This window comes from Fusarium musae, chromosome 2 (assembly GCF_019915245.1).
Source record: "Fusarium musae strain F31 chromosome 2, whole genome shotgun sequence".
NCBI lineage: Eukaryota > Fungi > Ascomycota > Sordariomycetes > Hypocreales > Nectriaceae > Fusarium > Fusarium musae.
The window spans coordinates 3,952,992-3,966,165 of record NC_058388.1 but is presented as its reverse complement, the minus strand read 5'-3'; the positions used below and the strand labels follow the sequence as shown (position 1 = coordinate 3,966,165).

The 13,174-nt window shown below is 47.8% G+C and overlaps 4 protein-coding genes across 4 annotated transcripts; 2 read left to right on the top strand and 2 right to left on the bottom strand.

Annotated features, from left to right (window-relative positions):
- Positions 1-625: 625 nt before the first annotated feature.
- J7337_003113 (uncharacterized protein) lies at positions 626-2,151 on the bottom strand (the record flags this gene model as incomplete). The annotated part of the gene is made up of 3 exons (XM_044820831.1): positions 626-1,570; positions 1,625-1,952; positions 2,036-2,151. The coding sequence occupies 3 exons, from the start codon at positions 2,149-2,151 to the stop codon at positions 626-628; spliced, it is 1,389 nt and encodes a 462-aa protein (XP_044685131.1).
- A 1,995-nt stretch (positions 2,152-4,146) lies between these two features.
- J7337_003112 (uncharacterized protein) lies at positions 4,147-6,602 on the bottom strand (the record flags this gene model as incomplete). Its single annotated transcript, XM_044820830.1, has 3 exons — positions 4,147-5,680; positions 5,731-6,024; positions 6,079-6,602. The coding sequence occupies 3 exons, from the start codon at positions 6,600-6,602 to the stop codon at positions 4,147-4,149; spliced, it is 2,352 nt and encodes a 783-aa protein (XP_044685130.1).
- Positions 6,603-8,932: 2,330 nt separating this feature from the next.
- YOP1 (ER membrane protein DP1/Yop1) lies at positions 8,933-9,707 on the top strand (the record flags this gene model as incomplete). The annotated part of the gene is made up of 4 exons (XM_044820829.1): positions 8,933-8,983; positions 9,089-9,304; positions 9,394-9,515; positions 9,587-9,707. The coding sequence occupies 4 exons, from the start codon at positions 8,933-8,935 to the stop codon at positions 9,705-9,707; spliced, it is 510 nt and encodes a 169-aa protein (XP_044685129.1).
- Positions 9,708-10,810: 1,103 nt separating this feature from the next.
- Positions 10,811-12,641, top strand: J7337_003110 (uncharacterized protein; the record flags this gene model as incomplete). Its single annotated transcript, XM_044820828.1, has 2 exons — positions 10,811-11,906; positions 11,959-12,641. 2 exons carry the CDS (start codon positions 10,811-10,813, stop codon positions 12,639-12,641), a joined length of 1,779 nt encoding a protein of 592 aa, XP_044685128.1.
- Between the last annotated feature and the right edge of the window lie 533 nt (positions 12,642-13,174).

Sequence of the window (13,174 nt, the reverse complement as noted above, 5' to 3'; positions counted from 1 at the left end):
GAATGGAAGCTGCTGGTTAGCTCTGACAGGGGGGAAGTCGCAGTCCACCCACATGTGCCCCGCATCAGCGATGCAGTTGGAGGTGGCATTTGAGCTTACCCTGTACCTCAAGGGTTCAGGACATTTCTTAAAGTTATGGCCATTTATTTCACGGGCTGTCTTGAGCCCAAATAATTACTGCCAAATGGTTCATACTGTGTAAGTAAACTTACCTAGAGCCTCTTTCTTTACTTGGCCCCTAATAGTCTATCCAGGAGAGTTGTCGTTGAAATTCCCTTCTTAAACAATAGTTGATATAAATCTGCCGTCCTTTCAATGCTTTCCATCGTCATGCCAACTCTAGCCCAACTTTTTACCAGCAAAACTCCAAAAACACCTTTGAACTATACAGTCAAACACATTGCAGGGCAAATTGACTATACAAGAATTCAAGTCCGTAAGGATATCCCTACCAACTCCCATTACATGCGAATGCCATCTATATCATGCTCCTACATGTCGTTCACTCAAGGAATGTGAAGAGATGTGTATGTAACACATTCATAGCCCGAGTAGCATCTCGTGCGCTTATCACACAAGATATGTTGATCTCACTGGCACCTGTTCGACTTAGTTAGTATACTCCTTATTCGAGATGAGGATCATACATACCTTGTGAGATCATCTCGAGGTTGACATTGTGTTCTCCCAGAGTAGAAAACATACGACCTGCAATTCCGACCATGTTCTTCATCTCAGCACCGACCAAGCTCAGGATGGCCATGTCGTTGAGCACGCTCACATCACCGCACTCAGCAAGCTCCTTAGTGGCTTTACCAAAAGCCTCGACCTGCTGACTGCTCGAGTGGATAGCCATAGAGACGTGAACCTCAGAAGTAGAGATGAGATCGACCGAGATGGAGTAAGTGTCCAGGATAGAAAAGACGCGCGCGAAGAACCCGTGCGAAATCGATCTCTTGTTCGAATGCACATTGATAACACTGATGTGGTCCTTGATAGTGACGGCTGTAGGTCGCTTCGGCTTCTTGTGTTCTGCCTGAGGCTTGGGAGAGTCCCGTGTGAGTTGATGGCTGGCCGAGAGGATGCGGTCAGGAACAACAATAGTGCCATTGCCGCGAGGATTCTTGACGTTCTTGATGCGAATGGGGATAGGCGGTTCAGCACGGATGACTTGGTCCATAGTGAGATGGTGGATAACCTCTGAGCCATAAAATGTCAACTCAGCTGCTTCGGAGGGTGTGATAGATGAGAGCAGGCGTGCGGTGGGCACCTTGGAGGGATCGGCTGAAAAGATACCATCAACCTCCTTCCAAACCTGAAGTTCCTCAGCCTTGACGCCCACGGCGCAGAGGGCCGCACATAGATCAGTGTAGCCACGACCAATGTCACCGTCGATGAGACTGCCAGGTACGTTGCCAAAGAAACCAGTAACGACAGGGACGCGGCTCTCACAGGCGGCGATCTTGCGGGTGAAAGCCTCTGAGGCAGTGCGGTAGAACTTGTCGTCGAGTCTCTCGGTAGCATCATAATGGAATGAATCGCAAAGATCGACATATTCAGACTCGACGCCCTAGTTAATGTTAGTGTGGAACTCATATATATAAGTCAACGGCTTATTACTCACCTTATCTTGCAAAAGAGCCGCCATAAAACGACAGCTCAATTTCTCACCGAAGCTGATGACACGATCCTTTGCTCTTGAGTTGATCTCCAGGTTAAACCGCTTTGCAGCGACGATATACTCGACCAGCTCTTGACACTCATCCTTGATTGTCTGAATGAGCTTTCCGCGTATAGAAGGATCTTGGATGTAAGCCTCGGCAGCAAAGACATGATCGTTGCAGATATCAAGCATCAATCCACGAGCTTGCTCAACCAATTCATTCTGCTGCTCCTCATCGACGCACATGGCGGCGCCGACACCTCTGAGCTTACCATAGACGGCGAGTAGTCTATTGCGCCATTAGTACTCAGATCATGCCAATTGACGTTACAGAGAGTCTCTGTATATAAGAACACCAGAAAATAGACGTACCGACTGGTGGTTCCCTCAGCTTTCTTGCCCGTGCTTCTGGCAGAGCAAACGACGATGACTCTGTTTTGAGACAAGCTGGCTCTATTGGCGGGGTCAGTTACAGTCATACAAGACATTTTTCAGCCATTTCTCTCTTTCTCTCTTTCTCTCTTTTCCATGTCCAGACATCTTTAGGGAAATATCATACCTGACAATATCTGTCGCAATCTGAACATCTTGGTTAGCAATGTGTATAAAAAACCACAGAATAATGCCTCTCCGAAGCTCAACGGGGGACAACAAACCTTGTCCGGAAACTTGCCAACGCTTGTGCCGCCGAATTTTTGAACGACCCAGCCGAGAGACGGCGAATTGCAATGCGAGAGACTTCCCATGTTTGCTTTTTCTTTGATGTTCAAAATCAGATGTCAAAGATTCAATCAAGTCTCTGAAACGTGGATCCCCTGTTTTTTTACTTGTTTCCCCAATGCTGAGGCTGATTCAGAGAGTCTAGAGTTAATGGTGGTGGAGTTCCTTTTTTTCCGGCTAAGTAACAACGAGGGGAAAAAAAATTGAGCTCGATTGAGGCACTAATAAGGTACCAACCGATCTTTTATTGAGGTACTGTACCCACGGACAAGCGCCGAATCACCTCCGGAATTCCTGAATCAGTACCCTCGAGGTGAAGGGATACGAGAATTGTGATATAATATGATATGACTTGTAGAATGCGACAGTGCAGTCGAGAGGCTGAATCGAATTGAAGCGTACCTAAAGAGGTATCAAGTGTAGATGGACAAGAGATCGACAGGAATTGTGTCCAACTGGCGTAATATCGAATACTGAAACCAGTACCAAATTGTAATTGCCTAGACAAATACAAAGATGAAGGTAAATTTAGTGTTGATACAGTGATGGACGGTTGGAGGTTCCGAATGCCAATGTCCAATATCAAAGACTGGATATGAAATCAGTTTGTCCGGGAACGGAGCTTGAATTTCAAGTTGATTAAGTGTGGCCAAGAACAACGCTTAGCAGAAAAGAGGCACAGATGTATGTATGTATAAAGTTTCAAGAACCAAGGACTGTAAATTAAGACGAGAAATATTATTTATATATGGCTCATGCTGTAGCATCATACTATGGACTCTAGAGTCAGTGTTTGAGAACAAGACCGAAGTTGCCTCCGAAATAACAGCTCATACAGGGGTGCTCCCTCTATAATATTCACTGTATGGTATGACTCGACCTTGCTACAGGTTCCGTCTTCGGCTTTGTCCTTCATTAGACACGTTTAGGTTAAGCTCTTTAGAGATTCGTGACCCCCACTGCACTAATGCTTACACTCCACTCAAGCTATGGACCCCACTAGGTTAGAGACGACTTCTACCACCACTCACTTACATGGTCATCAACAATCAGTCATTATATAGAGCTCAGAGCGATTTGTTACTATAACAAAAGCATAATATACTTCGTCCAAGGAAGTGATCGATCCAGTCTGACGAATGAAGCCGAGGACAATGGAAAAGAATTTATCTACTGGCCAATCAGAGCTTAAACACAGCCTTCATAACTCTCGCATAGGGTAGTCGAAATTCCTTCGCCTGAAAGAGAAGCAACCATAACACATTCCAATATTACCGTTACCTCGCGTACGAAAAAACAAGGGGATAATACGGAGTGAGCCAAAAGCCTACAAACAGTATATTTGACTATGCGGTGAAATCAACCCCTCCCAATGGCTCTCATGGTGCGCCTTTCTTTGCCAAACCCGACACCATTTATACTCAAAAACTCCAGAACCAAACCTTCCAGTTAATGTGTACACAGAAACAACCCTCCGCAATCCTCTATCTTCCAGGCCCGCTTCGCTCAATTGGCCAAACTCAGCGCACTTCACTTCCCGTTTCTGCCTCTAGGCCATCATCATGTCGTCGTTCCATCGTCCCATCATGTCTGGCAATCAAGAGACCCTCGTCTGGGAAGCACTGACAACTGTATTATTATAAATCAATCAAGGGTATAATCGATATCCCAATCCCGGAACGCCAATCCCGTGTCAGGCAGACACAAACACACACACACACACACACACACACATGCGGGCCTTGCGGCCTTGCTTGGATCCTTCAAAGCTCATCAACAGTGAATTCTGCCCCTTCCAATAGAGCATGCTCCTGGTTGTCTGTGCCGGTGAACCCAAACTTGTCCATGGGGAAGTCTTCCTCGGGCGTCCTAATACCGATTCCACTGTCGTCATGGACATCGCCCCCACTCATACCCATTGAGTTCTGATTGGGTTTGTTGGCTGGGGGGAAGGGGGCACGTTCCCCTTGGTTTTGCGATGAGTTGTTCAGGTTGAATTCGTCACTGCCGCTGCTGTATCGGGAGGGTTGTCGGCTCGTGTCTTTTGTGGCTTGAGGTGGCGTGGGCGTTGCCGACCAAGTTGTCTGGCTCCTTTTTTGCTTCATAAATCCTCCCTCCTCCACCATAAAGCAGACCAGCTCATCTATCCATGTCTTGGTCACCCACCATGAGCTGAAGCTCTTACCCTGGTTCATGGTGAGGTCTCGCATCACGGCAGTACCAATCCTCTCGACGCATAGCATGATGTCGCTCGCTGAGGCGTAAGGGAACCTCGTCGGTAGACTGTTGAGAAATGTTACCCAACGATCAAGCTGGTATGACTCGCCCTTTTCACGAGAAGCTTCGGCACCACCGTCGACGTCACTATCAGATGGCCGACCTTTGCGCGACAGAACATCTCCATATATAGTAAGGCATTCCACCTCCCAAGGCACGTCTGTGGGATCAACGAGATCTCGAATCTCGTTAAGCAGAAGATTCACAACATCGTCCATACCCCGAGTAGGAACACATTCAGCAATCTTTCGAGGCCGAATTGTTGTGATCCAGTCGATATACATCTGATTGCGCTGCTCACGGGATGAAAGAAAGTTGGCAGCAGCGTGAGCTGTCAAGTTGACTCTCAACGCGCGGTCGATCAGTCCAACAAAGAGTGCAGCAGGTCCCTCCTTAGCACGGATTACATGCTGTGGCTGGCCTTGAAAAGATTCACGAATGTGCATCACCAGTCTGTCCGATATGGACCTGAAAATATCCAAAACATACTTAGGAACAACCTGGAGTTTCAAACCAGATACGATGCTCATCATACGCTGGTAGAGGATGAAATCACACTCCTCAATCCAAGGAGCCAAGGCCGGGTTCCCAAATAGTTTCAACACAGGCATGGTGAGAGTCCCTTGGAAAGCACCATAAAGATGGAAGAAGGTCTTCTCTTTGCAGAAACGGATACAATCGACTAGTGATGTGCAGTGAGCGCGATACAATGCGAATAGAGACTTGGCAGCGTCGGGGTCGGTGCCTTGAGGGAGGTAAGGCTCGAGGTTGGGAAGAATAAGAGGTTCCTCAGGGTCAACAGGCCCATCAGACTCAGGACGGAAGCCGAGTTCGAGCTGAGTCTTTGTTGTGCTGGAGCTGAGGTGGGCAATGTTGGCAATTTGTGGCTGGTTGTATATGCTACGTGACTGGAAGCCGGACTTTTGGGATACTGGGGCTGGGTTGGTCTCAGTGCTGCCAATTTGAGGGGACGGAAGGGCCCCTTGACTCAAACTGATAGTCGTCTGTGAAGGAAGAGTGCTACCTCTGTTAGCAAGCACGTACAAATTACGGTCAGGGATAAAGCTAACTTGAAACTTTGAGTGAAGGCCGGAGGTTCTGGGAGAGCGCGGGTTGGCTGCACTGAAGGCTCCCTAACCTCGGCCTGGTCCTCCTTGAGTGTGAAGTTGACATAATGATATTTGGACTCTCCGCGAACACCGAGTCGCCGTGTCTTTAGACCGGGAAACAACACTCTAACAAGCTTCCCGAAGCTAGCGGGATTAAGTACGGTGATTCTTTCGGTAGCACATCTCGACGCGTAGTTGGCGTATACTCGTCCTCTGGGGACGGAACCCTTGCCCCTTTCACAGACACCATGGATCCTATGGGACGATTAGCATACCTGTTGCAAATATGGTAAACATTTCACAACATACCAGAGCATTGCAAAAACCTGTCGGGTTCGCTCTGAGTTTGGACCTCGTTCATTTCCGTGAAGCTCGCTGGCCACGTCAGGAAGGCTGCGATGCTCGTTGGCTTTGAATAGAGCTCTCATTTCAATCTCGTTGTTTGCACTCGATCTATTGGACGCGGGCTTTGGGGCTCCAATCATTCCAGCAAAGGAGTTCTCGTCATTATCGTCCCTCTCCAGCATTTGGCTATCTCCCTCGGCGAAACTGGCATGGCTGTTATACTGCTCAGCGGGTAACGGGTGCCGTTGCATTGCATGTTTTGGTTGTTGGTATTGCATCTGGTGACCCATTGGTGCACTCATCGAAGCGTCCATAGAGTAGTCCTGGCCTGCTTGGAGCTGCTGGGCCATCATAATATCCTCTGCTGACAGCTGAGGCGTGTTCATGTCCTTAACCTGGGAATGGCCGTGGACGTGAGCATTTGGGTGCACTTGGCCGTTTGGATGAACCTGTCCATGCTGGGCCGTCATCCATTGCCCGTTGTACATGTCTGAGGCGTCGGCAAAAGCAGGCTGCTCTAAGCTGTTGAGTGAAGCTGTTGAAGCACGGGATAACGGTCGTCGAGTCGATCTAATGGCGGCGCGGGTAGTTGGACCTTGAGCTTGATTCTGGTCTACTATGTCCACTGAATTGAATTAAACTTGTCAACAAACGCAGGCTTTGAAGCTTGACATGAATAAAATGAGGGGATGTTATGCTTTAGCAGCAGCGAAGTTAAAAGCTTGTTATGTTGTGTTATGTTTAGACTTTCCGAGTGAGTAGCGCGTCGGCAGGCAGTATTAGGTGCCTCAAGCAGGAGGAGATGAGGTTGTTTGGGTACGGGGTTGTCTGGGAAGAAAAACAAGGGAGAAAGTAAACTTACTGTTGTGCTCCATACTTAATTGAGTGAGGTACGAGACGAGACCGGGCTGGACTGGGCTGAACCTCAATGGCACCAACCGGGACTTTGTGTTGACTTTGGTAGACTGAAGAGAGGAATTTGTGGGCGGGCTAAACAACAAACATTGGCTGGGCTGGGGTGTTCGGATGCGCCGACGTCAATAACAATGAAACTGGAGGGGAAAGGGGACCTCGAAATAGTCGCGAGAATGGAAAAAAAGACCAGCAGAAGCTGAATAGAAATAAACTCGTTTCAAAGAAGCCGCGCAAGGAGCTGCTCGGTGCAATTTTGGCGCGGCGCTGAGGGTAACAATTTGATGTTCCTGGAGCTGTTGTTGTCCTTGTTTTGTCGTTGCGAGGTCAACGAGAAATGGATGGTCGGTGGTTCAGTTCAGTTAGGTAATCTTGCTCGCAGGCCAGAGCGGGGACAATATCCACTTGTTCTATTGGCTTGTCTCACCCAGTTCTCATTGGAAGGGTACGGTAAATTAGCCGAAATTCCTGTTATGACGAGAAACGAGATTTGACTGGCTGCGAATCATTGCTTCTTTTACGATGCTCTCGATCTGTGTTTTGAGGCTTGAAGCTGCTATGCCTTCCCCGGCCAAAGGTGCTCACCGCGGGAACTCGGATGTGTTCTCAGTTATGGAGGAGATCTTGGTTGCCCTTAACAGCCCATGTTCATCCACTGCAACGTGAATAGTCGTGGGCAGAGACTGGTTCAACTTTGATCCAACTTCTTGGCAGAGGCTAGAGATTCAGTTGTCCAGGGGAGATGTGAGATGCGAAGCACATGCTCTGCGTATACTATGGGCACGAGATCACGATTACAATCACAATCCACCTCAAGGGAAACAAACAAGACAGATAAATACGCCTGGCCCCGGACAACCGTCGAGACATACATCTGCCTAAACGAACAACACAAAAACGGTGAGTATCTTAGTGATATTAAGAGTCCAGATGATTACTATACATATTCTTTCTTCTATCACGGACTTTTGCAAGCTGGCGGCAGTCCTTCCATACAAATACCACGAGGTTGTACGGATATAGTAGCTTGCTTGCTTATGTCTACAAGTACCACAGTTCGTTGTGTCTCGACCCTATAGCATAACAATTTGTATGTCAGATATCCTAGAAACCACTTATAATGGACATATATATATATATATCCATATTTCCACACGTTATCACTGCAAAATCCAATACTCCGAGGTTTATGCAAGTTTCCTCGTCCCGCTGTATGTAGCCTCCAAACCGTTGAAGTTTGCTCCTCGAATGATGTAATTCCTTTCATGTGCTGTCACTTTTGCTGTAGGTACATGTGATAGTGCACAACGGCGCCCGGAAACAAAATACACACTGCGTCATACCTGTAATCGTCAAATCTGACGTACTGGCGTTCATGGATTGCTCAGTCTATCAGGAGATATGTATTTGTGACCAAAAATTGAAATAGTCAACTGCAAACACACAATATTTATAATAATACAAACTGATACAGTTTTCATACTAACAAGTAAAATATTCATCACCTGCACAACATCACAAGCCTCAAACGTCTTGCTGATCAACTTAGCACTTCATCTCGCAAAACCCCCCGAACTTACAGGGTCACAAGCCATTGGCACACAGTCACTCTCGGTCATTGTCACTGACTGTCTCCGCGTCAATTTTCTTCCTGCTTCCAAGATTCGCTAGGCCCTGTACCTCAGTGATTGGGTTCCATATCTTCCCCCCATCTCAGCTGCAGCTAGCGCCGCGATAAAAGCTGCCCTCTTCCAGCCCATTCAACTCCTCTTACGTATTGGACGCTAAGTTAGCTATTTCAATACACCACACAACCAACCCCTCCAACACCTTTTTTTCAACTCTCTCACAGCATCACAACTTCTTTGACAAAACCACACATACACAAAATCGATCAAAACCAACAATGTCCGCCCAAGATAAGGCTCAGCAATACCTTGGTCAGCTCGACCGCGAGGTACGCATATCCCCTCACCCTGCGATTATAGCCGCCGCATTACAGTCGAGCACAAATTGCGCAACGTTGCCTTGCAAAATGCTGACAGTGATGCCATCCGTATAGCTCTCCAAGTACCCCGCCCTCAACAACCTCGAGAAGCAGGCTGGTGTTCCCAAGGCCTATGCCGCCATCGGTCTCGGCGCTCTCTACTTCTTCCTCATCATTTTCAACCTTGGAGGCCAGCTTCTGACCAACCTGGCTGGTTTCGTCATCCCTGGCTACTACTCTCTTGGTGCTCTCTTCACCCACAACAAGGAGGATGATACTCAGTGGCTGACTGTACGTGGCCTTTTCCCTACCATCGGAGCTAATTCCGACCTTTGCCGAGGCTTCCTACGATCACAAGTGGTCGCTAACTAGTTTTACAGTATTGGGTCGTCTTCTCTCTTTTCACCGTGATTGAGAGCTTCGTCCAGGTCGTCTACTGGTTCCCCTTCTACTTCGTCTTCAAGTTTATCTTCCTCCTCTGGCTCTCTCTCCCTGCCTTCCGGTGAGTTGCCATGCGGGTCTTGCTGCCCCGCTATCCGGAGGATTTGCTTCAAATACTGACAGAAATTGTAGGGGTGCTGAGCTCATCTTCCGATCTTTCCTGGTCCCTACCCTCGGCCGATACTTCCAGCAGACCGGCTCTACTGCCTCTGGCCTCCGTGCCAAGGCTGACGGCCTCGACAAGACCGAGTAAACGGTCTCCAAGATTTAGCTTGATCGCCAAACTAACTCTTGCGAATTGTCGCATGCCCCGGATCAAGCAATCTCGGTACTAGAGGAACAGGAAATGGTTATTTATAGGAACTACTCAGCTTCAAAACCACGCTACGCAAATTGGAGGGAACCAGGAGGAGGACTGGCCAGGGTTAGGATTTATACCAGCTAGGGAAGCTGTATTGGACTGCTGGGTTGTTCGGAAAGACTCGTGTCGTGTGGATGTTTTTGTGTGATGAATGAATGCACTAGAAATATCTTGCTCTGCTTTGAGAAATGCTCTTATCTTATGGAGCTTCATGAGAACACGTATTGCTGCTATACCGTTTGCTTACCCCACATGTATGGTTCTGCAATTGAATACTATAGTATCGGGGATTTTGTTCTGTCAACATTCAGCTGCAACTGTCGCATACTCACTTGCTCACTTGCTCAGCTGTCTCAGAATGTCAACATATTTTAGTATGCCACTAACCGTCAACTTCTCACTGGTGGCCAAGCTCCAAGCTTGTTGGTCTACGATCCAATCTTATCCGATCTGACCTGACTTGACCTACACTTGACGTAGTGGTATTAAGTAGTGGCCACAGAGCCCTTTTTTTAGTGGCCCGAGCTTTGTACCCGTTCGCCCAGACCCAAAAAGATCCGACCCGATTTCATTGTTAGAGCTGAGTGTGCCTGTGGCTGTGCTGTTCTAGAATTAACCTCTGACTGCGCCTCACTTCCCCTTGCGCATCAACAAGTTGGACGGCACATGCTTGTCAGTCGTAACAAGTAGCATCTTATCGTGGGCTGAACCATTCAATTTGTTTCGTATTTTCCATCTTTTCACCACGACAACTAATGCTCTCTCCATATTTAGATCTATGGAGAGCTCACGATGATAATTCCGAGCCAATAACGACCACATGCGAAGAAAACCCTACGTTCATTTGCTGATTGCGCGTCGATAAATCAAGCTCGAACTCAACGAACAGGCAAAAGCCCCTGGAGGGAAAGGCCACCATCATGATACCCAATTCGCCCATATTAAGACCTTCCACGTCGATAATTACGTATCTATCAGTTCTGGCATTGAGCTTGATGTTCTGCGCTCCTGGAAAGACTGAAGCTACACTATCGTCGCCCAACTTGGTCTTCGACTTTGAAACACTTATCGAACGAAGCGATACATCGGACTTAATATACGAACCAGAGTTTGCGGCATTTGATCGCAGTATTATTGGCCGTGCCGCGCCAGAACAGCCGTTATTAACGAATAATGGCCCCGACAGTAGATCGATAATTCCTGGAGGGACTGTTTGTTATATTGTGGATAAGAAGACGTTGTTTGGGAAGGACAAGAGGGACGATGATCATAAAACGAGCGGGGAGACTGGCCATCAGAACTCTCGTCGAGCAGAGACAAAGACTGTCTATGTGTCTGCCAATACTTGTTCCAGGCCAACTCTAAAGACCAAAGACAAGAGCGGGAAAACAGAACTGGCACCACAGCTCAGTCTTTATACTTCAACAACAAACAAGATCAAGTGCCCAACGGCAGGCAATTACAACAAGTCAAATCCCGATACCGCCAAGATACCGTTCGACGAGGGCGCAGTTATGCTAACCATGAATGCTACCAATGACATATACATCAGCGTCGTGGCTCCGAATATATCAAAGGCTGATGGGGAATACAAATACCAAATCGCCATTTCTTTCGACGAGTACTATCACAATTACGATGCCAAAAATGGCACTGCTCAACTACTGTTGATGGACTTTGACTCAACATCAGCCCTCCTTTTCACCAGTGATTTGACTCAGGACTCGGACGAGACCCAGCAGATCATGAAGAGGCCGCCACCGTTTCAGATTTTTGTTGGGGACGAGAAATTGAGATCCATTGATGGTCTGCGACATTCAGCCTGTGGCCTAACGGACCATGCGGAAATCTGGGCCAACGATAAGAAGACTGGGCGAAATAACGATCTTGTTACGACGGGCCTTACGACACGAGGACAAGGAGGATTGCCCAAGCAGCAGTTCCTGATAGCAGGGCTTAACCACAGTACCACCTACTCGGGGATCCTCGTCAAGATGCCGGATAGTGATAGCAAAAGAGATACCAAGTCTGGGCGCACAATAGGCGGGGGAGGCACTGTCTACAAGGCCACCACGTTTGAGACTTCATCCAGTAAGATCAATTGCGCTTCATGTTGCTTCGATATTAGCTGACCTATCATCAGGCACGAACTGTAAGATGGTTACGAATCTGGACTTCTGCAACGAAACACAATATGCAGTACCTGGCAACGACAAAAAGTTTAACAATACTGCCTTAGCCAAGCATTACGATGATTATGCCAGAAAAATGTACGCCAATTTCGAAAAAGTCATGATGCAAGTACCCTGCGAAGCGCCCCCTGAGTCTCGCTACTCGCTAGCACGAGATTGCGATGAGTGTCGTGAGGCGTACAAGCGTTGGCTCTGCACCGTCACGATACCTCGCTGCGAGGATGTTATGGGCGGCAGCAGATATAGCGTTGTTCGCGACGCTTTTCAAGCCTTTCCCAATGGAACAACGCTTCCTGATAATTTCCGCAAGGGTCTCAAGGCCGCAGCAAATAACTCCTCGCGAAACGCCTGGATCGACGAAACCGTCAAGCCTGGTCCGTACAAGGAGTTGCTACCCTGCGAGGACGTCTGCTACGAAGTTGTTCAAGCATGTCCCGCTGCGATAGGCTTCACCTGTCCACAACCTGGATTCCCAAGTTTCAGTGTGAGTTACGGACGGCGGAATCCGGATATTTCGAGTATAACATGTAACTACCCCGGCGAGCCAAGGACGAGGGTCAGTGCAGGTGTAATTGTCCGACCCAGCGCTTTTGCTCTCGGTGCTGTGTCGCTGATGGTCTGGTTGATACTATAAGATGTGTATTTCTTGTTTATTGGGTATGCTGGGCGTTATTTTTGTTAGAGGAACTTCTGCAGAGATACATCTGAGATTAATTCCAGCGACAGTCTGAATTTCGTGTCAAAGTCAAGAGGCCCATACTTTTGTAGAAGTAAGGTTATTTTGAATAACATGAGCGATTTGGTATCAATATCCTACACAGAACAACTAAAGACAATTGGTTGCTTCGAACCCCCGTAATCTCATTCATACGCTTTAAGCCTTGTTTGCCTTTGTCGCAGCATCATAATCCTTGATAGTTGCCTCAAGCTTCTCAATCGTTGCTATTCATTCACGCGTCAGCTGCCATATCTTCTCAAATGATGTCTTGCGACCAACCTTCTCGCTCCGCACGGATCTCATCCGTTTCAAGTTTTACCCAAGTCCAGTAAGCCAACTGGTACGTAAAGACAGCGATGAGAAGTGTCTTTGCGATAGGTCGAGTGAATGTGCGATAGAACTGAGACTGCTTGATTGTCAACATAAATCTGGAGAATACTTTTGCAAAC